Source organism: Callorhinus ursinus, unplaced genomic scaffold, assembly GCF_003265705.2.
Source record: "Callorhinus ursinus isolate GAN/ISIS: 27379988/994484 unplaced genomic scaffold, GSC_fseal_2.0 scaffold4, whole genome shotgun sequence".
Lineage (NCBI taxonomy): Eukaryota > Metazoa > Chordata > Mammalia > Carnivora > Otariidae > Callorhinus > Callorhinus ursinus.
This window is the reverse complement of record NW_027397066.1, coordinates 86683017-86710465: the sequence shown is the minus strand read 5'-3', so window position 1 is coordinate 86710465 and position 27449 is coordinate 86683017. Positions and strand designations below refer to the sequence as shown.

Sequence of the window (27449 nt, the reverse complement as noted above, 5' to 3'; positions counted from 1 at the left end):
AGGTACTTTTGCTTAAAAATCAATTTCTACAATAATTTTACTCAAGCAATAAATGTGTCATACTTTTTAAAAACTCAACTCAGAGCATTGGAAGTTAACATGTTAAAAAGTTAAATCCTAAGTATTCAAATAACAAAAATATTTTATAAAATGGCAAATTTTGTCTTATGGGAGTAGAATAATCTTTTAAATAGTCCTATCAAAGTATACTAATAGTAACTTAAAAATAACTAGTAGTAACTTAAAAATAACTATACAATTTCCTGGTATCAGAGAACATCAGGATTTTGCCAGAGTATAGCTATTCATTGCTATTTCTCCCATATGCTTGCTATAACTACTAGAAGATGCTAGCAAATGATTTAAAAAATGGAAATCATAAGAGGTGTGCATTTTAATCTATTCTTTTTAAAGTTTATTCCTAAAATTTCCAGAAGAGAGGATTTTGTCAGGCACCTTCCATAACGAAGTGCTGGGCTATTGGGTTAACTTTGCAAATTAATATCCACTGAAAAGGAAGAAAAGCATGGCGCAAGTTCAGACACAGCACCTTGGCCGTTCTACTGTTTTGCATCTTTGGCTTTTTTCTGCTTAGCAGAACTGTGTTTTTTCCCTAGCTCTTCTAAGTTTGACCTCTGGTATTCCAAACCTTGACTTAGCAAAACTGACTGCTCTTTCATATTGTTGGCCTTATTCCTATGGCCAAATATCCTTGCTTTAGGTTTGGCTCTGTTTCTGATCCAAACCTAGTAACTTGACTCTCATTTCTGATCATGAACTTGATCCTGAGTCTGACCATTTGGACCCACCCTCCATCACCTCAATGTGTATTAATGCAAGCACAAATGCTCTGCATCATATCCACTACCTGAACTCAAACAACTGCTTCATAACCCAAGATGACTTAAAGGAGCAAAATAAACATAACAAACAATATCAACAGTATCTTTCTTTGGCAAAGAAAGATTAATTCCTGAAAGAAAATGTCCAGATCCAAGAAAAATGCAAACGAAAATATTGTGAGAATTAGTTTACATATAAATGTCAGAAGAGAAAAATTTAATCATAGAATATGTGTAATAATAAAGGCTGAGTATACATGTTTTCCCCTATTTTAAACTAAGCGCAGCTCTTCAGTAGTATTATGTAAATTTATGTAGTAGCAGTTAGTAGATGTCCTACCTGATTGAAGAGGGGGAAAAAAATCCCTCTCAATTAAAAATACTTCAGCCTCAATTGATCCTAATTAGGTAAATAGTATTTAAATTAAGCTAAAATCAAAGGCAAACTAGCTGAAAATGTATGTTTGGATAATTATCGAGAATCAACTTCATACAGTTAAATCCAATTTTATATTCGTTTTGTTGCATTTGAAAGCAGATACTCATCTTCTCTATCAGTTTTACTTTTTTTGTACCACTTGCTACTATTTAAATATATATTATTTATTTGTTTACTTGTTCATTTCTATCTTCCCCTACTAGAGTATTAACTCCGTGAGGGTTGGGACTTTATCTGTTTTGTTCATCACTCTATTTCCAGTGCCTACAACAGTAACTGCTATATACACAGTAGGCTTTCAGTAAGTTTCTCAAATGAATCAATTAGTGGATGTGCCGCTTTGATTCAATTCTTACAAAATTAAAAACAAACACAGTTATCCAAGAAGACCAAGAAGCCACGAACACCAACAGTATTTCATAATATGTATCAAATAACTGCTCTAATGACTGAAGTTGGTAATAAAGGGGAAGGTCAGGGGTAAGAGAATTTAGAAATCATTTGACTAGAAAAAAAAAAGTTGATGTTTTCTCCCCACCCAGCTCCGTGGATACTCTGAATACATATGACATTTAAAATACTAATCAACATCTAAACAATTCCCAAATCTCTTTTTCACGTCCTTTAATTCCGAAGTTATTTTAGAAATGTTAAGAAAATGCCAATTAATTAATACCACCTAACTTCTTATAAGCACTGGCCTCCAAATAGATTTTCATTAGAAATCATTTCTCATTTGTCTGTAGAGATACCTGAAGTGTTGGTGATATATGAGAATGAAATCTGTATCTGATTCCTTTTTAGGAGAAAGGGTGAAATGCTTCAAAGCAAGAACAATGCAGCTCTTAAAAACCAATTGGAAAGCTGCAGAGAGCTACAGTTTTCCATGTTCAGGATAATATTATTTTTACCTTGTTCTTTTTTCCTCCACAGAGAGGAAAAAGAATACACACACACACGCATACCAAGGAAGAAAACTTTCCATTTATATTCTCCCACGACACTGAATAGCATAGCCAGCAACTGAATGTAATCTTATAAGGGACAGAGATACACAGACACAATGATAAAATATTTCCGATTTAATAATGCCTAACATAATATAATTAGTATTTTAAGCAACTACTTAATTATAAAATATAGCTGGCAAGACTTTTTTAGTGTTAAATACTGGAACCTCTAATATTTGAAGGTAATTGCAAGAGCAATTTGAAATTAATAATAACAATTGCCAAAATTTTAGTGACTCAAAATTAAAAGTTGTAATAATGACTAAGATTTATTGAGAGCTTACTACATGCCACACACTTCACACAGATTGTCATTTCTTCTTCACACTGATCGTATGAGATAGGTACTATGATCTCTCTTTTACAGATAAGAAAATGGAGATAGGACCACAACCAAGTGGGATTTATCCCTGGGCTGCAAGGTTGGTTCAACATCCGCAAATCAATCAACGTGAACAATACATTAACAAAAGCAAGAACAAGAATCATATGATCCTCTCCATAGATGCAGAAAAAGCACTTGACAAAGTACAGCATCCTTTCTTGATCAAAACTCTTCAGAGTATAGGGATAGAGGGTACATACCTCAATATCATAAAAGCCATCTATGAAAAACCATCAGCGAATATCACTCTCAGTGGGGAAAAACTGAGAGCTTTCCGCCTAAGGTCAGGAACATGGCAGGAATGTCCACTATCACCACTGCTATTCAACATAGTATTAGAAGTCCTAGCCATAGCAATCAGACAACAAAAAGAAATCAAAGGCATCCAAATCGGCAAAGAAGTCAAACTCTCACTCTTTGCAGATGATGATACTTTATGTGGAAAACCCAAAAGACTCCACCCCAAAACTGCTAGAACTCATATAGGAATTTAGTAAAGTGGCAGGATATAAAATCAATGCACAGAAATCAGTGGCGTTCCTATACACCAACAGCAAGACAGAAGAGAGAGAAATTAAGGAGTCGATCCCATTTACAATTGCACCCCAAACCATAAGATACATAGGAATAAATCTAACCAAAGAGGCAAAGGATCTATACTCAGAAAACTATAAAATACTCATGAAAGAAATTGAGGAAGACACAAAGAAATGGAAAAACGTTCCATGCTTATGGATTGGAAGAACAAATATTGTGAAGATGTCAATATGGATTGGAAGAACAAATATTGTGAAGATGTCAATTGCTACCTAGAGCAATCTACACATTCAATGCAATCCCCATCAAAATACCATCCACTTTTTTCAAAGAAATGGAACAAATAATCTTAAAATTTGTATGGAACCAGAAGAGACCCAGAATAGCCAGAGGAATACTGAAAAAGAAAAGCAAAGCTGGCGGCATCACAATTCCGGACTTCCAGCTCTATTACAAAGCTGTCATCATCAAGACAGTATGGTACTGGCACAAAAACAGACACATAGATCAATGGAAAAGAATAGAGAGCCCAGAAATGGACCCTCAACTCTATGGTCAATTCATCTTTGACAAAGCAGGAAAGAATGTCCAATGGAAAAAAGACAGTCTCTTCAACAAATGGTGTTGGGAAAATTGGACAGCCACATGAAGAAGAATGAAACTGGACCATTTCCTTACACCACACATAAAAATGGACTCAAAATGGTTGAAAGACCTCAGTGTGAGACAGGAGTCCATCAAAATCCTAAAGGAGAACACAGGCAGCAACCTCTTCGACCTCAGCCGCAGCAACTTCTTCCTAGAAACATCACCAAAGGCAAGGGAAGCAAGGGCAAAAATGAACTACTGGGATTTTATCAAGATAAAAAGCTTTTGCACAGCAAAAGAAATAGTCAACAAAACCAAAAGACAAGTGACAGAATGGGAGAAGATATTTGCAAATGACATATCAGATAAAGGGCTAGTATCCAAAATCTATTAAGAACTTATCAAACTCAACACCCAAAGAACAAATAATCCAATCAAGAAATGGGCAGAAGACATGAACAGACATTTCTCCAAAGAAGACATCCAAATGGCCAACAGACACATGAAAAAATGCTCAACATCGCTCGCCATCAGGGAAATCCAAATCTAAAACCTCAATGAGATACCACCTCACACCCGTCAGAATGGCTAAAATTAACAAGTCAGGAAACGACAGATGTTGGCGGGGATGCAGAGAAAGGGGAACCTCCTACCCTGTTGGTGGGAAGGCAAGCTGGTGCAACCACTCTGGAAGACAGTATGGAGGTTCCTCAAAAAGTTGAAAATAAAGCTACCATACGATCCAGCAATTGCACTACTGGGTATTTACCCCAAAGATACAAATGTAGGGATCCGAAAGGGTATGTGCACCCCGATGTTTATAGCAGCAATGTCCACAATAGCCAAAATGTGGAAAGAGCCAAGATGTCCAACGACAGATGAATGGATAAAGAAGATGTGGTATATATACACAATGGAATATTATGCAGCCATCAAAAGGAATGAGATCTTGCCATTTGCAACAATGTGGATGGAACTGGAGGGTGTTATGCTGAGTGAAATAAGTCAGAGAAAGACATGTATCATATGACCTCACTGATATGAGGACTTCTTAATCTCAGGAAACAAACTGAGGGTTGCTGGAGTGGTGGTTGGGGGTGGGAGGGATGGGGTGGCTGGGTGATAGACATTGGGGAGGGTATGTGCTATGGTGAGCGCTGTGAATTGTGCAAGACTGTTGAATCACAGATCTGTACCTCTGAAACAAATAATGCAATATATGCTAAGAAAAAAAAAAAGAAGATAGCAGGAGGGGAAGAATGAAGGGGGGGAAATCGGAGGGGGAGATGAACCATGAGAGACAATGGACTCTGAAAAACAAACTGAGGGTTCTAGAGGGGAGGGGGTGGGGGGATGGGTTAGCCTGGTGAGGGGTATTAAAGAGGGCACGTCCTGCGTGGAGTACTGGGTGTTATGCACAAACAATGAATCATGGAACACTACCTCAAAACCTAATGATGTAATGTATGGTGATTAACATAACAATAAAAAAATTTAAAGAAAATGGAGATGGGTATTAATTACTCGCCTAGGAATATGATGATAGTAAGAAGTGGAATAGGGATGCAAACCTAAGCAATTTCATAGACTGAAACTTCTAGTAATATATCCATTCCTAATAAACCTTACCAAAAAATGATGGATACAGGGCAAGAGCACGATATCTGCCAAAGTGAAGTACAAGCCCTCTGCAAACACATGCTCCAGAGGCGGAAGGTCAGAGGCTTTTGCTTTTCTGATATGAGAAGGCTCCCTGTTGGTGGTAGCTGGTTCTTCACAGACTGTGAGCTTTGAGAATGCCACCTTCAGTTCCAGGCTCTCGGATGAAGAGTCCAACTCTTCAGACATTTCTTGTCTATGCATCTTGCTCTTTGGTTTTTCCTTAGCAAGGGAAGGCCCAACCCCAGCAGCCTTCTGTTGCTTCAGCTTCTGCCGACGGAGTTTGTCATCATTATGCACTCTAACGGGCTCCCTAAGCTTTTTCTCTAACTGTAGTATTTCCGCGGGGATAGCTGGGTGCTGGTCAGAAGCTTCTTTGAGAAAATTCTCAATAGCTAAAGGGATGGTGAGTTCGCATAGCCTGGTCCACTGACTAACCTGCAAAACAAAATAACAGAAGAAATGAAGGGAGTCTTTACTTTCCACATAGCTTGAAGAAAACTTTCTATTGGGAAATAAGACTGGTTTTGACAATTGAAGCTGAGCCATCCCTGGACTAGGTTTTTACGCTATATCAAGGGACATATTACAGTGCTTTAAAAATGATAACACTAAACAGGTTAGCAATCCTATACCTGGAATACATGCCATCCTCCTGCATCCTCTTACTGAATAAATCCTTCCTTCCCAAAGCCTTTGAAGGACATGCATCCCTAAAAAAGTCAGGCTTTCAAAGCACTGCTACTTAAGCTCCTATTCATGTGTAAAATTTCCTTTAAAAGTTCTCAATTAAAACAAAAGATAAAAAAAAGAAGTCATTCTCTAAAAATAATGTCCCCAAACCTCACAAAATAAATCTTGAATTCTTATTTTTCAATGCTGCACCTCAAGTATTGGTATACATGAGGGGCTACTTTATTTCATTGTTGACTAGAGATTTCTTAAGCAAGCAGGATTTAATTCATCTCCCACAGAAAGTTAAAATAAATGTTCAAGTGAATGTGTTATCACTTTATGGCTTTTAAGTAACAGAAGAGCCATCATACTTACTTCAGCACAGGCTTTCAAGCAAGTCTTCTTAAAACCCAAAAGTTCCAAAATTTCCTTCTTGGAAGGGTCAGCTTCGTATGATTTCTGGATTATGTGTCTCAGTACGACAGCAAGTCCTGCTCTACAGAAATTGTCTGGTTTTTCCACTACTGCAGGTAAACAGCAATTCTGGACTATTGGTGGAAGCTCTTGTCTTGAAATAATTTGTAGTTCAACATCCTGGAGCACTACATTTTTTAATGAAATATCTGTACTTGCTCGAGTGAGGACTAAGCAAACTTTAAAGATTTTGCAGTCACAGTATGACAACAAAAACAAAGTTACAGATGTATGAAGAGGAAAGATGCATCCTTCTATTTGGTGAGAAAAGTCCAAGTATAGGTATTCTTCTGTAAGACTTTTCTTAATGCCTTTCATTTTCTTCTTTCATTGGGTCACCTGCAGCATAAAATTGAAGTGGTTACAGGCCTTAGAATATAGTAATTTAGAAGCTAAAATAAAAGACGATTATTTAAAAACTTTTTCTAGAAATCAGCAAGGATTTGTGATAGATACGATTCCATGAGAATTTGTTCCTGGACTGAATAAATGGCTTCCAAAAGAAAGATTTCCACCTGGTGCAATTAATTAGTCTTGGGGGGATATTCACCGAGCTCCTTTAAAATAAGCATACCTCAGGTGCTTAGCAATAGAACCCTCCCAAATCAAGTACATTGGGGTCTCACTACAGGTAAGAAGAGGAGATGAATAAAATGAGAAGCAAATAACCAAGAATACTAGGAGTTGTCTGGAGAAGCTTTGGCAATGTTTGTCCTCCCTCACTACTACTTCTCTTTTTACTCTACAACACAGTCATGGGGGGTGGGGGCGGGATATATTCATTCCCTCGTGGGAAACAGACTCTCCTAAAGTAAATGGATTTTGATATGATGAGCTATTGCATGCTAAATCACAACAGAAAAATATTTGAAGTTCCCCATAACTTAGATGTTGATAACCAAGATATCTCAAAGTTAACATGTCCATTCACCCCCACACCTCAAACCTGCTCCTCATGTATCCTCCCCATTTCAGTTAATGGAGCCTCATCCTTCTAGCTGCTCAGGGCAAAAATCTTGAGTCATTCTTAATTACTCTTTTCTTTCACACCTCCATAACCAATCCATTAAAAACTTATTTGGCTCTTCAATATATATCTAAAATGTTTATTTCACACCATCTTCATTGCTTCCACTGTGATCCAAGCCGCCATCACCCATCTCTGAATTACAGCAATTATCTTGTTTTCCATCCTACCTCCCACTCTAGTCTCTTCTCAACATAGTATCCAAAGTGATTCTGTCAAAAACGGAGTAAGAAGATCATGTCACTCCTCTACTCAAACAAATATCTTCCCATCCTATTCAGAGAAAAGGCAAAGCTCCTACAAGGGCCTAAAGATCCCCTTGGTCTCACCACTCACTGCTCCAGCCAAAGCGGTTTGTTATTCCTTTACAATACTAGGTACATTCCCACCTCAGGGCTTTTGCACTTGTTTCCAGTGCCTGGAACAGCCCCTCACCTCTTTCAGGTATTTATTTAAATATCAACTTCTTGCTGAGATGATCCTTGGCTACTGTATTTAAATTGAAAACTCCACCTCTACCCACCCTGAAAACACTATTCTATGTTTTTCTTCACACTTCAAACTGGTAACACACAAATAATGTTCTATGAGAATAGAATTTTGTTTTATTTACTGCCTTGCCTAAAACATGGCCTGATACACACACACACACACACACACACACACACACACACACACACACACATAATTAAGGATTATTTGTTGAATGAATGCATGAATACACACGCTGGTTATTTTAAAGATGCAGACATACACAATCTTGAGGTCAAATTACTGATGGGTGTTTTCAAGTCATATTCCTTAATAATTTTGTCAACTATGATAACTGATTTCTACATTTCCTGGGTCTAAAATTCCCCAGGTTCTAATCCATAAATCACAATTCCAAAGTTAACACTAGATGGCACTCTTTAAAAGCATTCACCATGGAAACCTGTACTAGGAAGACTGTACAGTAGAGGAAAAATTATTTTAAAAGACTTTAAAAAGTACACCTGCAACTCTTTAAGTGTATTTGGAATATTAGTGTACTCTGAAATTTAGGAAACCGTCAACATACTAAATTTCCTTTATATTCTAAATTCCTTAGGGTTTTTTGAGGGGGATCAAAAGCAAGGTAGTCAAATATCTTTAAGTGTCTTGGTCCTCAGCTTCTTTGTTAAAGAGCTTATAATTCAGTATAACAAAAGGATATAGTTAGTAAAGTATGAACCTCTTGATAATGCAAGTAATCACTACTGTTTTATATTTCTTTTATTAAAAACATAACAGATCTGCACCATGGTTTGTTACTTCTTTAAAAGATTATCTAGAGGAAAATTATTTCATGTGATTTAGAAGCAACAACTTTTTAACCGATGGAAACCATTTTCTCCCTAGCTTATCTTTTTTTTTTTTTAATTTTTTTTGCACCCGTGATTTACTTTAAAACAAAATATTAAAGGGTGCTTATTAAAGCTCACAGGCAAAAGAAACCACATTTTCTAGGAAATTAATAATTTCCTTGAAGAGTTTCCTCCTGTAAATCTATTGCTAATAATTTACTGATCTTCTTAACTCCCTCTGCTGATAGTGGGATATGATACAGAAGATCCCTATGTGCTTCAAGAAGCAGATTTGAAAGAAAACGTGATAGATTTCCTCATTTGCCCAGCGGTCTAGGAAATAGTAATTATGAGACTAGTCCTGCTAACTCTCTCAAAAAAAACAAACAAAACTAAAACAATGTCGTGCTATTTTACAGCTTGTGATTTAGGGTATGCAGAAATTAGAGTACATGTATATTTGCCACTTTCCAAGGCATATAAAAATAAGAACCTTGACAATAGGCTTTTACATATTCTATAAACTTTTGTCACTGTGAGCACTTAATAAATGCTAAATGTCAACAAAATAGAAGAGCAATAACCTGCCCATGGAGATATCTAAAAATTAATGAGATGCCGGAGAGAAAATGCAAAGTACTGTTGATTCTTAACATAATTTATTTTTCCAATATAGATGTTGGTGTTTTTTTGTTTTGTTTTGTTTTTTCCTGGAAGATTAAAAATGTTACTTAATAATCGTGGAGTTAAAAAAATGACTCCCCCTGGGCAATTTCTTCCCATTAAATACTAATGTAATTTCTAAAATAAATATTAAGTATTAGCAAACCTGTACAAATTTATTGTATGTGTTTGGTTTGTACATGTGTTTAATTTTTCAAGAGAGTAGAACATAGTTTTTGCTTTAAGTCTGCAGACATCATAGGCAAAAGAAAACCCTCTTCTCTTTTTTTTCTTCTCCATTTCTACCTAGAGGTTCCTTACATTATTATTTTTATGTCATGTGCTTTACAAAGATAGGTACTGGAGAATCATCTTCTGGGTCTCCAGGGTTTCTGGGGCAGCTCCTGTTACTCCATATTACATTCCTGCCATGCACAGTAGTGTCATCTGCTCAGCTGTGACAGGTGCCACACTGCCACTACTCCTGAGACAGAGTGAGAAAGCAGCAGATAAAACCACAGACATAGGAGCTGAACAGAGCTGATGGAATATACATCTCTTCCCTGGACATGCCAGTTTGTTTGGAAATGTTGCAGAGGGAATATAGAGATAAAAAGAAAATATTTAAACCTGGTTTCATTACTTGTGAATCTTCAAAGATATACATATTTTTTAAAGTAGGTTCCACACTGGGCTTGAACTCATGAGCCTGAGATCAAGATCTGAGCTGAGATAAAAAATTGGGTGCTTAACCAACTAAGCCACCCAGGTGCCCCTTCAAACACATTTTTAAACACAACTGAAGTAGTCATGGGTTTAACATTTTAGGCATTTACACCTTTTATTGTTGTATTCTCATTCTAATTAATATATCTTGGTGTTGATAAATTGAAATATTTCACATATGAAAGGGTAAATGAGTTTCACAGGGTTTTTAAAATCTAAAACCATTTTAGTATTTTACTTCATGCATATGGATATGTAAAGACAGACAAAGAAAAAACATAATAAATGTACTGAAAATAAGCATCCTTGGGGGCACCTGGGTGGCCTCGGTTAAGCGACTGACTTGGTTTCGGTTCAGGTCACGATCTGAGGGTTGTGAAATCCAGCTTTGTGTCTGCTCCGAGCTCAGTGAGGAATCTGCTTGAGTTTCTCTCCATCTCTCTCTGCCCCTCTCCCACTCACATGCATGCACTCTCACTCGTTCTAAAATAAATAAATCTTAAAAAAGGAAAAAAATAAGCATACTTGTTCAGAAGCTGAAAAAATTTTGACAGTTTTGTGCTCAAAATTCAAGTCTGGATCTAGGGCTACCAAATATTACATAATGGATAAATAGCTAAGTTATCTATTACCTAATAGATAAAGACCAAAAAGTGTACCATGCAACAAAATATTGTTTATCAAATAAGAAATTATCACTGTGCCTGGAATTTCACAGGAGCTTAATAAATGTTAAATGACTGAACAAAAAATACAATTCTAATAATATCACATACACTTTATTGTCCACCAACTATGTGCTAAACACACACAACTTTTATACATTACTTCTAATCCTCACAATCCTTACAAGTACGTTTTAATTCCATTACATGGATGAGAACTGTCCATCAATACAAAAGCATTAATTGAATCTATAAAGGAATCTTATCTGAAAACATTTAGGAATAGCTATTTTTCTCATATAAATAGCACTATTTTATAAACTTAAAATTTCAGAAAGTGAAGCATATTGCAATTTTATTGCAGCAACAATTTCACGAAAGTGAAACTCATCAGAAATTACATTATTCTATGCAATTGTGCTGTCTCAGTAATCCTTGATAAAAACCTCTGTTCTAAAAGCAATCATCTGACAATGAAGCTTTTTGGTAGTTCCTTCCTGATTCCCTTTATTGGATCCTCCACAAACCTCTTAGCAATCTGTGGCTCAGTGCTTTGCCCCGTTCTCAATTACACTCACTCCTTTGATCACTGGTATTCAACCTTTTCATCATGCAACACAGTAAGACTTTTATTATGCAATTCATTATAGCGAAAAGGATCACGAATAAAACTGAAACCAAAGGATCATGAAGAAATATCCTACTACATGGGATATATCTGATATTTTTTATTCTGTGCTTTTCTTCCTTCCGTTCCTCCTCCCCCTCCCCCCCTTTTTTTAATGCTGGTTAGGGGGCGCCTCGGTGGCTCAGTGGTTAAGGGTCTGATTCTTGATTTTGGCTCAGGTCATGATCTCATGGGTCATGAGATCCATGAGATCGAACCCTGCCTCGGGATCCCCATTCAGTAGGGAGTCTGCTTGAGATTCTCTCTCCCTCTGCCCCTCCTCCCTCCCCCTGTGGGGGGGGGGGCTGGCCCTCCCCTGTACTCATGCTCCAGCACACTCCATCTCTCTAAAATATATAAACAAACAAATAAATAAGCTGGCTAGTACTCACTAAATTGATTTCATGACCCATTAATGGGCCACAACTCACAATATAACAGTACTATTCTAGGTGATCTCCAATACCACAGGTATAAATATAATCTATGACTCCTATTTTTATCTCAATCACATCATTCCCCTTGAACTTCAGACCCCAAATGCTACTTGACATCTTCCCTTGGACATTTTTCTAAACCTGTTCTCCCTCCCTTAGTAGTCCCCTTATGGATAAAATGACAACATCATTCACCCACATGGTCAGGCCCTTAATTCTGAAGTCTCACTCAACTTTTTCTCTCATAAAAGCTACTATTTCTACCTTTGAAATATATGCTAAATCCAACTTCTTAGCACCTCCACTACTATCAACCTAACCTAAGTCATATAAACTAAGTTTATAGAGACTAATACAAACATCTGTTAACAATTTTTCTCCATTCTCCAATAGTCAGGGTGATCCTTTAAACATATTTAAGTCAGTTCACACCCCCGGCTCACAACCATCCAATGGCTCCCCAAAACAGTTAAAATAAAATCCAAATTTCCTATTATAGCCTATGGCTACCATGACCCTAGCTATCCTTTTCTGAACTGCTCCCCTACTTCTGCTCCCTCATGCTCACTCCTCTCCAGCTAGTTCTCCCTGCTGTTCTTGGAAGAAGCCAGGAACCTCCCAGTTGAGAGTTTTTTTGTACTTGCTGTTCTTATGCCTAGCTTACTCCCCCTTTCATTTCACTGAGATCTCTGAATAGTAACTCAGGAGCAGCCTTCCCTGACAACCTGAATTGCAAAAGCACTCCTATTACCTCCTAGGCTTTTATCCGTTTTTTTTTTCTTTCTTTCTTTTTAGCACTTACTACCCAACCTCTTATCTCCAATGCTTAAGAGTACTCAAATTTTAGTTTAAGAAATAAATGAATGAATGTACATAAACAAGTATTAGTAATCATTGTAATGACAATACTATTGAGAACTTAAGTCTTGGTACATTAGCCTCATTCTTCTTTACACAATTCTTCCAGATGAATAAATCTATTTTAAGAGCCAACTATGTATAAATTGAAATGAAGAAACAAGGTGACCTCTGTGATTGGAATTGGAAAAAGTATAACTTGAATCCATCTAAACTTGTAAAGAAAGTATAGTTTTTGTATATACAGATATTGAGTCAGGAGAACTAGGAACCTAACTAGATTTTATATACTTACTTAGCAAGTAGAATATTTATACACCAAGAAAAATAATGGATAAGAGCCTAGACTCTGGAGCTGACTGTGTTCAAATCCTGGTGCTGTTATTTAATAGCAATATAGAACTTTTCTGTACCTTAGCTTCCTCATTTATAAAATGGGGACAGTAATATCAGATTTACCATAGTGTGCTGTGAGAACCTAGCAATGCTTATCACATTAGTAAGCCTGTAAATAAATACTAGCTATTATTATTCATTTGTAATTTATCTCAAAATTCCTTATCTATTAACACTATTAAACGAATTTTGACTGGCAAGCCACAAATTATGCTTTATATTTCCAAACTTCTCATGAAAGATAAGGGATTCATATCTAATTGAAGACTCCCCGCCCCCGCAAGTACTGAAAAAAACTGGTTTGTTACTGTGACAGGAAGTCACAAAATGGCAGAATATGTGATACCCTAAGCAAATACCCGCTTATATTGTACAAAATAAATAGTTCAACAGTTTGCAGGTATGAAATTACATTTTTCTGAAAGATTAAAATTTAAACCCATTTAAATTCCTTACCACAACCAATGTTCAATATTATGAATATTGGAACTTAGATTGTGTTTTATACATTTCACAAAATAACACAATTTGGTTGCAATCTCACCCTATTTTCTTACTATCTATATTTTATATATATAAAAGCTTGCCCCTACAGAGTTAGATAGCAGCTAATTACCTTAGATAGTAAAGGTTAAATAAGGAAAGAAAAAAAGCTGAGCTGCTTCAGTGCTCATTATTATTATGTAATGTGGGGATGCATATAGTTAAGTGTTAAAGGACAAAGTTCAATATTTAAAATTAGCTGTTTTCTTATCTGTGCAAAAAGGGGGGAGAAACTGTTTAAGAGAGAAAAAGCTTACTGCAACTTTAGCCATAAGAGAAATGTGTCATCTCTATGGTGAATCAGGAAATCATCTGCTGCCACAGAATCATAATACTTGCGGCTAAACCTGACCTCATAATTAATAGGGATCACAGCATAAAATGCTAACATGTCAGAAGTGTCAGCAAGCCTGAAATAAAATTACTGAATCCCCATAGCAAACAATATCTATGCTTGTTATGATCTAAATGGTTTAAATCCTTGTATTCTAAGTACTAATCCTAACAGAATTCAGTAGGCTACTTTGAATATTTGAAGATATAAACAACTTATATTAAGGAATTGTATATACTACAGGTGTTTTAGTTGACTGGCCTACAGAATTTTTAAGTTTCAAGGTCTGCTTAATTGTTGCTATTAGAAAGGCTAACTGGATACTCAGTATTCTTATTTCAAATCACAGGTGATACCAAAGCTACAAAGTAAACACAGGTTGGTGGTGGTGTTTTTAAACTTGATGGACCCAATATTACAGAAGTTCAAGTCTGAGCTTCGCTTAAAGCAGGCAAACATATAGAAGTGTAAAAAAATAGTAAAAGAAAAGCTGATAAAAATAATTCTCAAATCTCACCGATCTCATTACAGACTTGTTTTTAAAGTTAGACCTCGTAAAATAATGTCTTCAGGTATAACTCAAACATAATTTCACGTAGTGAGTATGCATGCCCTAAGGCAATCCTCTTAGTAATGTATACTCCCCACCAGAGTTAAGGAAAAAAAACTCACATAGCTTAAAGTCTGATTTATTACATAAACAGCAAATCATTCAGTTGTATTTATAACAAAATTTATTTCCACAATATTTAAATGACCATGTTTACAATTGCCACATCACTAGTTCTTGCCAGCTTTTTCATTTTCTCTAATACTTTTTCTATAGATAAACTTAGAAAAAGTACTACTCTATTAAATCAATAATTTAGCACAAGATATATTATCAAATGCTGGCATTTCCTTGATATTCAAGAATTTATGACAAGAAATGGGACCTCGGGCTTAAGAATAAAGGGGAAAAAACGAGCCACCTAATCCCAAACCAGGTAGAGTTGGGATGGGAAGTGTGGGTGTTAGTAAATGCTTCTGAAGCCAAAGCAATGTTCATGCAAGTTTAACTCAAACTTTCTACGCAGAAGTTTAAAACCGAACTGAGACACTGCTTTGATAGTGTAACAGAAACGAATGGCCCCAAAGCAAGTCCTTTGTAGCAACTGTTAAGCAGTATTCACATACAACTGCTTTCTCCAACCAGGAAGGCATGGAATGAAAAACTAAGTGCCAAAGAGAAAAAAAGTTAAAGGTGCCAAAAGGTCTTAAAAACTACACTTAGCAGCAAACGGCAAACGACCCCACAAACTCCTGCAAAAAGAAGCTGCTCCATTCCCCCCTCAGCAGAAGAAGCCACGGGGACTGGCCCTGGGAAACCTGAGAAGGGGCCCGGAGCCCTCGACCAGCTCTCTCAGAAGCTGTGACTGTCTAAAAGACTGAGCGGCTGGAGAAAGATCGGGCCACTAATTCCACGCCCTTGCCCTTCCCATCCCCGTCCTCCCCATCCCGCAGCGTCAGCCCTGTCGCCTCCGGATGCCAAGAGTACTCAGGGGGGGTCAGGGGGACTGCGGAGCCGGCGGCCTGAGCGCCCTCTTTACCTGGTCGCAGAGGCGCGGCCAGGCAGGGAGGGTGCGTGAGCGTGTCAGCGACACAAGCCTCCTGCGCCTACCCACCCCGCGCGAGCCAGGTTTCCGAGGCAGCTTCTGCGAGTCTTCTCCCACGGACCACTGGCTGCCAGAAAGGCCGGGAGAGCAACAACAGGCACAGTGTCTTGGAAACAGCCGCGTCGGCCGTCATTCATAATCCGGCGGACCGGAAACCGACGGTTACGTCACTTCCTACCGTCGCACAGCCAAAAAGTTCCCCTCTTCACGCTGCTGCAGGAACCTTTGTTTCCCCTTACTGGGAGCCGGCTAGTTCCGGGAGCGGTTCGGAAGGGGCCTCCGGGAACGGACGGAGCAGCGGGGCGGAGCGGTGAGTTGTGACGAGCCAGCCGGCTCCCAGCCGCCTCTGGGAGGCTCGAGACCTCCGCGAGGGGCGAGGTGGGAGAGTAGTTGCGTGGGGTCTTAGTTTCCTCGCTCCTTATGGGGAAACCTCGTAATTTGCGGGCGGTCGCGTGCTCCAGGCTGACCGCTCTCTCCCTTCAGCGAGGGTTGTTTCCTCCTAGGGTGTTAAAGGGCTAGGGCTTGTCGGCTGAGGCACGGCCCCAGGGACTAGGTCCCTGGAACCCTGTCTCGGACCTTTCTCGGAAGGTTTTGGCGACTTCTCTGTGCCGCTCCCTCTTTCCGCCTCTTATCTTCTCTCGGGCTCCCTCCTCAAAGACCTTACCCCGTGCTAGGCCTTCGGTGTCATGTTTTGATCAAAGGATTGGCATTCCATTTCTGAGCGTCTTCTGTCCCTTTTCAGCTTCTCTGTCACTTGGTTGATTTGGAATCCTGGAATCGTGGTTTTTCCGCTTCCCCTGCGTTTCCAGACGTGTCCCTAAGATTTCAGTGTAACCCAGGGCCAAGAATCCAGTAGAGGATTGAAATGGGCAGCATCTTGAAAAGGATTTTTATTGGAAGGGGTTGCAAGAGCTTTCAAAGACATAGAGGGCAAAGCTTTCTAGAGCCGTTATGACATGGCAACCCTAATATTGCACTCGGTGTGAATAGGTTCAGTTTCTTTTATCTTGTGCACGCACATGCAGATAGATGATCAACTTTGGACTTTTTTTTTTTTTAAGATTGGCATGTAGGGTGAGAAATGGGATCTAGGGCAAAGCATTATGAATATCCAATTTAGGTTGTTGAGATCACGGACGCCCCAGAAAGTGATGTTTAAACAAAACCTAGTTCATTCATTCAATATTTTTGAGAGCCTAATTTTTAAACACTAGATATATAACTAAATAAAATAAGCCCTTGCCCTCATAGAGTTACAGTCTAGTGGGATTAATGAATTTAAGCCAGGTAAAGGATTGGGAAGAGAGTATTGCAGATAGGAACATAGTACAAATCTCTAGTATTGGAATTACATTGCTTTTCCTGTTGCTTTTTTGATGTTTGAGGGGTTTGGGGGGGCAGGAGGTGCAGGGAAGGTGAGTTTGAGTTTCTTATTGCTCTTTGCAAAGGGACTTTGTAAATGGTTAGAATTGTGAAGAAGGAGGGAAAAGGCCATTATACTTTACTTTGAACCCTAATCACCAGCAAAGTGATAGTCAAAAAGATAAATATAGACTCCTCCCCCCTTAAAGTACTCAGTTTTATAGGGAATATAACACTTAAAAAAAAAAAAGTATGGTTCAGAGTAGAAAGTCCTAGTACCACAAGAAAGCACTATATGAGATATCGTAGGAGGGAGAGATTATTAGTAGTATTTGGGGTGGAAAAGGACACACCATTGGTGAATAGAATCCTCATGAGAAATAATATTTGAACATAGAATTTGGACATCTAAAAATGGGTAAAAAGCTTCCCAGAGAGAAGAGTAAGTAGAGGTGTCAAGGCCAGCTAATGGCTCTGTTGTAAGGAAAATCTATATGAAGATTAAAGTTTTTGTGCCAGTTAAGGAGTCTTTTTAAATGGTAGGTGAAGAAATTGGGCTTTATTTTGAAGACAGTAGGAAGTTTTAATTTTTGAGCAAGAAAATGAAAAAGAAAGAAAAATGTGGGGAACATTAGTATGACAACAGTGTTGAAGTCAAGGAGAATAACTAGATTATTGCTATAATAAAATTTATAAAGACATGAATTTGAGTAGTAGCAGTGGGAGTGAAAAATGGAACAAATGTGAGAAATGTTACAGAGTCAGAATCCATAGGGAAGGCCTGCTGATTGCTTGGTAATAAGGAATAAGAGAGGCCTCTGTGAGGGAAGGATGTAGGCCTCAGGCTGGAATAGCAGAGAGTGTGTCATTCATTGAAAAAAGTGCAGGACAAGGAACTTTTGGGGGAAGGTATTCATAATCTCAGTTTTAGTCTTAACTGAATTTGAGATACCATTAGGGCAACCAGGTAGACATATCTACTAAGCAATTGGAAATGTGGGATTTGAGCTTAAGTGAGATTGGAGTGGTGATAAACACAAAAGCATCTGCCTAGAGGTGATAGTTAAAAACATGATACATAGATGATAACCAAGGGAGAATTGGATGCAGAACTAAAGAAGATAGACAAGGACAGATACTTGGGCAATACCAAGAATGACAGAGCTGAGAGGATGAACCAGAGTAAGAGTAGTCAGAGATAGAAGAAGAAAACCAGAAAAGCTGAGTGTAATAGAAATCAAGGAGGAGAAAGTTTTTGAAAGAGGAAGTGAATAATATGTGTTCACTTGGCCAGCATTTAATGACTACCTGCTACCTGCCAGGCACTCCGCTAGGTACACGGTTAACAGCAGTAGTAAGATCAATCCAGTGCTGGTTGTCATGGAATTTACATTCTAGTGAGAAAGACAGACACTGTTTACATAATAGCAGTGTAGTAGCTATTACAAATAAGTGCAGGATGTTTGGGGACCATGTAACAGTAAGATTTCTTATTTTGTTGGGGGAATGTAAAAAAAAAACTACTGAGATATAAAGGATGAATAAGATGGGTATGGGACACTTTCTACTAAAGTGCTGAGGTGAAAAAGAATATAATAACTTGAAAGACTTGAACTAAGTTATGTGGCTACAATAGAGAGTGGGAATAGCCTGAGATATTAGGTAACATTTAATGAGTGTACTCTGTGCCAGGTACTCTTGCAACTACTTTACATGTATTACCAGATCTTATAGGGCATTAGAAACCTTAAGGATCTTGTTCTTGAACCTTTGGACAGAGAGAAGTGAAAAGACCATTTAACCAAGTGAGTGATATAGAAAGACGTGGAGGGGGACAGGAGTGGTTGTGGGAAGACTGATTAAGCTATTATGGTGGGCCAGATAATGGATGATGGTAGCTTGGTCTAGGGTGGTGGTAGTAAGGATTGAAAAAGGTAGATGAATTTGAGATATATTTATGTGGTTTGGTGATTGCATTGGGCAGCGGTGGTGGGAGAGGAATTAGGAGGACTTAAAGCTGATACTCACGTTCTGGCTGGAGCAATGGGATGAGTATCATATGAGGAAGGGAATGCTCAAGATCTGGTTGGGAGACAAAAGAAGAGGTTTTGAGTGGTCTGTTAGGCACATGTTGAATAGGAGACACCAGTGAGATAGCCAGGTCAAGCTGGCTGTTGGATCTTGGAAGAGATGGGTGGGCTGGAGAGATAAATTTATAATCAGCGGCAAAAGGGTGTAGATCAAATTGTCTAGGACAGTAATTCTCAAACTTTAGAGTGGATCAGAATCAGCTAGAAGGTTTAATACAGATTTCTGGGCTCACTCGCAGAGTTTTTTCTTCAGTTGATCTGTGATCTGTGCTGCTGATCCAGACGTCACATTTTGAGAAGGTGTAGAGTGGGGCAAGAAGAGACCCAGAACCTAACCTTGAGGAACTCATTTATGTTGAAGTGGAACAGGAACCTACAAAAAGACTAAGAAAGAAGTAGGAGGAAAAAACAATGTTTGTTTTATTTACCTAAAGCTAGGAATACTCTGGTGAGAACATGGAATGGTGGGACAAAGGCCAGATTGCAGGAAATGCAGCATAAATAGAAGAATGAAGAAAGGGAGCATAGAATGAGGATGACTTTCTGAGGAAGTTTTGCTATGAAATGAAGAAGGCAGGATGCAAGAGCCTTGAATATATCCAAGTGTTAATGAAAAGATGCTGGTAGGAAGAAAGAGGCTGTGGGAGTGGGCAGTGGACAAGACATAGTAAATAATCCATAGCTCAAGGTCCGGATGGAGAAGGAAAAGGTAGGATCCAGGTACAGGTAGCATTACACGGAGAGCCATCTTTTCATTTATCAAGTGGGAAAAAGGGAAGGATGGGTGCAGGTAAGTTTGTGGATGTAGTCACAAGAAGTTGATTTGGTGATTCTCTGACAGCTTCTGTTTTCTCTGTGAAGTCAGGAAGGACATCTACTGAGATAGGGTAGCAGTTTCAAGGAAAATGGACAAAGTGTAACTGGTCTTGGCAGAAAGTGGGGAAGTGAGTTGACAAGAGAAGCATGATAGGATTGCTAAATTGTGTGGAGTGCCTAGATGAGATTGGTGACTCCGAAGATACAGTGTGTGTATTCCTCTCAGCTGCACTTAAGAGTTTGGGTGTAGGCCGGGAGAAGGTAAATAGGATGGGTGGCTACAAAGTAGATGAAACTATAGGACTGTAGGACAAGGGTGCTTAGGAAAGAGAGTCTTTGAAAGGCTGGACCATGGAATATAAGCTGGAAAGGAAGTAAAATGACAGGCTGCAAATAAGAATGAGTAAGAGATGGAGAAGAGATCATTGCTTAGTAGTGGAAATTTCTGTGGTATATGCATTTGCCATAGATGATTCCTACTATGAGCTAAGAATTCACCACATTCCTAGGTCACTGACATTTTTTAAAGTAGTAAATACTAATTTTCTGACATCCTTTTTTTTAAAGCAATACCTAGATTTTAAATTAAACCTACATTTAAAGCACTGTTTCTTTCATGTATCTGTATCTGTGTGTACACACACACACACACACACACCCCTAGGACTTCATTTTCTAGAATCCTCAGTAAGAATGGTATGGCTCTTTTCCAGTCTGTTTTGATCATGGATTTTGGAATATACAGGGAAGGATTGTATAAAAGTAACATAATTTGGTATAACTCCAGGAAAATATTTTTGGAAATTATAAAGGAAGTAAATTGATAAATTAGTTGCTGACCTCTTTAAGGACATCAGTAGATGAAGAATAAATTTTACTATGTGTGCATTTGCCAGTAAGAAAGAAGAATAGAAGCCAGAGAAGGCAATAGAAAAGGGGTGAAGAAAAGTAAGATAGAAAACTAAAATACAAAGGATAAAACACATAACTATGAGTGTTTTATATTAGACCCATCTACTGTTTTCTCTTTGATGAGGGGGAAAAAGTTGGAGCAAGGAGGTGCCAATAAGGAGAAAGCAGAGGGAACGATGAATTGGAGCCTTCTATAAATTCAAAGTGCAGGTGGAATGGAAGGAAAGAAATGGGGCAAAAACCAACCAAACAGAAAACCCAAAAGGATGGTTGACCTGGTACCCTGAAGAGGTTTCTGGGTCAAAACAGTGGAAGAGATAGAATGATGGGAGATTATAGTCAAAATGTAGAATAGTTGTGGCTAGTTTCAAGCTTCAGTGGCTGAAGATGAAGTCCCTTGGGGTTGAAGATTTAAGTAAGAGTGCAGGAAGCTGGAGATCATCAATCTAGATGCAATTTTAGCATTGCCAAAGATGAAGGTGGGGAGGAGGAAGAAGATGAGCATGGTTCCATACTTTATCAACCTTGAAGGTGCAGGTGTGGATTTCAAGAGAAGATGCTGATGAATGGTGGTCATGGAATGTTTTTCCAAAAGCAGCAATATGGAATAAGATCTCCGTAGACCTTTTTGCTCTTTAAATAGGAAGTCAAAGGAACACCATGTGGGAGATAGTGGTAAAAAGGTGATGTCATGGGGAAAGAGTAAAGAGATAAAAGGAGCGCTTAAGAAAAAACGTAGAAAACATAGGGGAATATATTGGTAATGAGTGGGGGCTAGGAGACAATGGGCAGCTAGCAATGAAGTTAATGTGGAGAGAGAGAAGGACTGAGCTGAAAGTACTGGAGGGCTTTTTAAGGGAAAGGTAGTTTGTACCTTAAAGCAGCCTTGATGTATACATAATAGGGAAAGGGAAACTAGAAGTTGCTAGATAGACTAAAGCAGTGGTCTCCAGATTTGTCTCATTATTCCATGAGTGTAAAATTGAGCACACTTCCATATATGTTAGTTATCAATTATATGCATACACTACTGTCATTCTATATATTAATAGCTTATTTTTTAATAAAAAATTAAAAAGAAATTCTTATATTTTTTCCCTATATTCCACTATGAAGACCACTGGGCTAGAGGAAAAGTAATTTAGGGCATGGGTACAAAGCCTGTTCAGTTTTATAATTGCAGGATCGTATAAGAACTGACTCCAAGGTTCCAGTTGAAAGGTTGGTATTGATAACATGACTTCTATGGTCTTGTCATCTAGGTGCTGACTCTTGTCCCCTAATTTGTAATGCAGACCTTTTATTGGTGATTATGGACTTACATAACAATAAATATTTTGCTTCTGGTTTTCAGCATAGAAATTTCAAGTAATGGTTTTTCTACTATATTAAAAGGATTCTTTTCAGTATTAACCCTTTGGCCAGTCTCATAAAAGAAATAGTTTTGAATAAGTAAATACTATGCTTGTTAGCTATAAAAAGCTACATCAATAAAATGATTAGACTGTATTCCCCTTGAGCACTCAGGAGGAATGGCAGGTTTATTCTTTTCATTGTGGAAATTTCAATGAGGAACTCTTTTCTCTTTCTATATAGATGATATATGGAATAATACCATCTTATGAAGTGACAGAGGTTGCTTCTCACTTTTCATTAAATTACTAATACAGCTGTTTGAGGTAGGTTATTTTCCTATTAGTATTGGCTTTTGGATTCGTGAATGATTCACATATTTGAGTAGAGCGCAGAATTTGACAATAATTCCAAGGCTATCAGAAAAGTATCTAATACTTTCTTGAAAACTTAAAAAAAAAAAAAAAAGCCTAAGGGTGTGTGTGTGTTTCCTGTCAAAGTTGGAGAGGGATTGGGGAGAAGTAGATGGGTAAGGAACAAACAAAATTCCTTTCAGTCTGAACTTTCATATGCCAAGATTCAACCTACAGCAAGTTTTAATGGTTTTATAAACCCCTGAAAATGAGAGATTACCGTGGAATTGCTGACAGATCCTTAACTCTAACACTGCAAGTGTGTTGCATTATTACAATATTAACCTCAAGGATAGAAGACAACTTCAAGCCCTACAATATTGATCAAAGGATTGAACACAAAGTATACACTTTTATTTTAATAATTCCTTGCCTGGAGAAGTATTTGAAAAAGTGACACAAGAAGTAGAACCAAATGATAGCATTGATATTAGCTGAAAACAAAACTTTTTTTTAATGTTTGGAATTTCATAAGCCTTTGATGTACGTCTTCACTATATTTTAAGCTCCTAATGACACAGAGCATTATCGTAGGCCCTGTGGGAGAGATTTTATATTATGTATGTATGTGTATATATTTTTTATAGTAACTATGGCACCATTCCTCAGAGACCTTGCTTTTTAAAAATAAGTTAATGCATGAGATACCACAATCTAAATGTGATCCAATAAGATTATCATTAGTATGTTTTCTGAGGCATTAAACGTTGGAGCTGAGGACTAAGGAGATAAAAAGAAAATATAATTGAGGTAAAAGCTGCAGCACCAAAAGCTGCAGCACCTTTATAGCTCATTGCTTGATGCTTCCTCTAAACCATTGCCCTCCTGTGACACCTCACCCCCCAAAATCTTTTTTTTTTTTTTTTTTTTTTTGGGCAGTGGAAATAAGGTTTGAGAGAAGAAATTTTGGATGTATTTTATATATATCCTATATATATTTTATATATAGGATATATAGTAAACCTGACCTAAACACATCAAATTCTTGTATATTGAACTGTAAGTGTATATTTTAAAACAGAGTTAGGAAGGGGCTCTGTGGCAGGGAGGAGCTTAGCAGGATTTAAAATTTAGCCATGGATATGGATACATACAAAACTGATAACGTTCTTGCTTCAGGGGAAAAGAATTTGGTAGGAATAACAAAGAAATTTACTTTTTTCTTTAATAACCTTTTACACATTTCAGATTTTGTATCATGGGCACAGTATTACCTATTATAAACAAAAGAACAAAATAGATAAACTTTAACATAGATAACTGTTCATTGTCTCTAAATTAACCCCCCCCCCCCCCCCTTCTTTTTTCTTCAGGTGTTTGCAATGGCTGCTACTGTGAACTTGGAACTTGATCCCATTTTTTTGAAAGCACTAGGTTTCTTACATTCAAAGAGTAAGGATTCTGCAGAAAAGCTGAAGGCACTACTTGATGAATCTTTGGCTCGGGGCATTGATTCAAGTTACCGTCCATCTCAGAAGGTACCTATGTGAATAAAAAGCTTTGGGGGGAGTTTTGTAAGGCCTGTAGTAGAATGGTGTTAATATTTAGACCATCTCAAAACAATCTCCCTGCCATAATAATCTTTCCTTAAGGCATGAAGAAATTATATTCTTTAGTGTTCTTTTCTTCCTTCATGCTTTCAGAGAACTGTTACGTTACATAGAAAAGTTAGCTGGGTGGGAGGGATATTCTGTTCTTCTACTTCATGTGTAGAGAAACCCACTTATTTATGATTTAATTTCTAATTCTTTATGATCGAAACATTTTTTAAGCTCTTGGATGAAACCATAACTTGTAATTATTCTCTAATGTTTCATGAAGTAAAAGGACAGGGATTTTGCAGTGAAGTGGATTGAATATGGGAAGGATAATTTAAGGGAAAAGAGAGGTGTGAATGAACTATGAGAACTGTGTGGTTCCAACTTTGATAATAACAAAGCAGCCAAACAACTTTATGTGAAAAGAATATACATTTTGGAACCAAACCTTTAAATCCCAGCTTATCTCTTGTTAGTCGTGTGGTAATAGATATTATATCCTGAACATTTATTGTGTTTAGGGTACTTTCCTGCATGGTGTATGTGTATAATTAATTTTAATTGTGATAATCATCCTTTGAAATAGGTATTATTTATTTTCATTTAAAAATAAGGAAACTGATGGGTGTCTGGGTGGCTCAGTCAATTAAGCATCTGACTTCGGCTCAGGTCATGATCCCAGGGTTCTGGGATCGAGCTCCGCACGGGGCTGTCCGGGCTCAGCGGGGAGTTTGCTTGTCCCTCTGTCCCTCCCTCTGCTCGTGCTCTCTCTCTCAATAAATAAATAAAATCTTTAAAAAATAATAAAAAAATAAGGAAACTGGGGTGTGTAGTAACTTCATTTCAGCATTTCAGCCAGCCTCTATTTCTTTATTAGTAAAATGGAGATAATAAAAATTACCTTGCAAAATTGTGAAAATTAACCAAAGGTAAAGTATGTAAGTCACCTACTGTAGTATCTAGCTGGTACATAATAGGCTTTTCGTGAATGGCAGCTCTTGTTATATTCTGTAATACCTGATACATTCTTTCAAACCTTTCTAAAACTCTAGAGCCCTGAAACTCCCAAGTCACCCAGGTCTTTAGACCTAGATACCAAACTGAGGGAAGACAGAACTACATCACTCACTCAGTCTAATCCACAATCTCAAACTAAAGACAGGCCCAAATCCCAGACTCAGTAGCCAAGTCCCAGACCCAGTGCTTAAGTAAACAGTGGTATTTTGCCCCCAGTCTTCTTTCAACACAAACTCTCATATTCTCAAGCCCTTTTACTGTGTTTTGAATAATAGTGCCAGTGTGTCCTTGTTTCTTCTACCATCCTCATTCTGGTAGGTTCAGTGAGTTCAAACTGACCAAATTATACAACTCTCCAGAATATACTAGTAAGTTTATTCTGCTCTGAATATTGATACTATCCCAATAGGAAAAACCTATTATTACTAAAGAAGCAGTACTGTATTTTGAGATTCTAAAACAGAAGGAAGTTCATCTATTAAAGTACATGAAAAATTTGTTTTGATTAAAAAGCCTCCTGCCCTTAGATTTCTTTTTTTTTTATTTTTTTATTGTTATGTTAATCACCATATATTACATCATTAGTTTTTGATGCAGTGTTCCATGATTCATTGTTCGTTCATAACACCCAGTGCTCCATGCAGAACGTGCCCTCCTCAATACCCATCACCAGGCTAGCCCATCCCCCTACCCCCCTTCCCTCTAGAACCCTCAGTTTGTTTTTCAGAGTCCATCATCTCTCATGGTTCGTCTCCCCCTCTGACATACTCCCCTTTTCTTCCTCTCCTGTTATCTTCTTCTTTTTCTTTTTTCTTAAAATATGTTGCGTTATTTGTTTCAGAAGTACAGATCTGTGATTCAACAGTCTTGCACAATTCACAGCGCTCACCATAGCACATACCCTCCCCAATGTCTATCACCCAGCCACCCCATCCCTCCCACCCCCAACCACTCCAGTAACACTCAGTTTGTTTCCTGAGATTAAGAATTCCTCATATCAGTGAGGTCATGTGATACATGTCTTTCTCTGATTGACTTATTTCACTCAGCATAACACCCTCCAGTTCCATCCACGTCGTTGCAAATGGCAAGATCTCATTCCTTTTGATCTGCCCTTAGATTTCTAACTGGAGTTACTTCTATTGATCAACCTAGAGAATATACTCTGTTAGGTATTTAAAAAGTATAGATTCACTTAATTGTAGCCTTTTGCTGTCCATTTCCATCTATAGAGTGAGAATCACCTGGAGGCAGTGGTATGCTTATATATATATATATATATATATATATTTTTTTTTTTTTTTAAGATTTTATTTACTTATTTGGCAGAGAGAGAGAGAGAGAGCACAAGCAGGGGGAACAGAAGAGGGAGAGGGAGAAGCAGGCTCGAGCCCAATGCGGGGCTCAATCCCAGGATCCTGAGATCATGACCTAAGCCGAAGGCAGATGCTTAACCACCTGAGCCACCCAGACGCCCTGGCAGTGGTATGCTTATAAACATTAACAACTGGCTCTCCAAATGTAGTATCAACATAAAAATTAGTTGATATTTCATTTACATCATTGAATAAGTCAAATGTGAAATAATGAATTCAGAGGTGCCTGGGTGGCTCAGTCTGTTAAGCATTGATCAAAATCAGCTCTTGATCTCAGCTCAGGTCTTGATTTCAGGGTTATGAGTTCAAGCCTTGTGTTGGGCTCCATGCTGGGCATGGAGCTGCTTATAGAAAAGAAAAACAAATAATGAATTTAGAACTTAACTCATCCTTCAGTGACTTGTAACTCTTTTGCTGAATTAGATAATAGTTTTCAAATGCTGCAAGATTATGTTTTTTGGGTATTTATGTTAGAGACACAATACACTTTTAAGTTTAATCTGTTTTACCAACACTTTTTCCATCACTTTCCCAAGGCTACACGAGTGGTCACCAAACTTTCTGTAAAGTATCAAATAGTAAATGTTTTAGGTTTTGTGGGCCACATGGTCTCTGTCACAAAGATCTAATTCTGCCATGGTAGCATGAACACGCCACAGGTTATACA

General features: G+C 37.9%; 2 protein-coding genes across 6 annotated transcripts in view; one reads left to right on the top strand and one right to left on the bottom strand.

Annotated features, from left to right (window-relative positions):
* Positions 1–16064, bottom strand: part of GSTCD (glutathione S-transferase C-terminal domain containing) — a 132270-nt gene extending 116206 nt beyond the window's left edge. Inside the window, exons 1-3 of one of the 2 annotated variants that reach the window (XM_025873670.2) lie at positions 15915–16064; positions 6511–6948; positions 5431–5898 (exon numbers count right to left, since the gene is read on the bottom strand). In XM_025873670.2, coding sequence (XP_025729455.2) covers positions 5431–5898; positions 6511–6927 — 885 coding nt within the window. In that variant the 5' untranslated portion in view covers positions 6928–6948; positions 15915–16064. Of the gene's footprint in view, positions 1–5430; positions 5899–6510; positions 6949–15839 lie in introns of both variants that reach the window. The other variant, XM_025873668.2, reaches the window with a different exon arrangement.
* Positions 16065–16077: 13 nt separating this feature from the next.
* INTS12 (integrator complex subunit 12) overlaps positions 16078–27449 on the top strand; it is a 28222-nt gene continuing 16850 nt past the window's right edge. The window contains exons 1-3 of one of the 4 annotated variants that reach the window (XM_025873665.2): positions 16129–16215; positions 22682–22764; positions 24165–24329. In XM_025873665.2, coding sequence (XP_025729450.1) covers positions 24174–24329 — 156 coding nt within the window. In that variant the 5' untranslated portion in view covers positions 16129–16215; positions 22682–22764; positions 24165–24173. The other 3 variants (XM_025873666.2, XM_025873664.2, XM_025873667.2) reach the window with 3 other exon arrangements.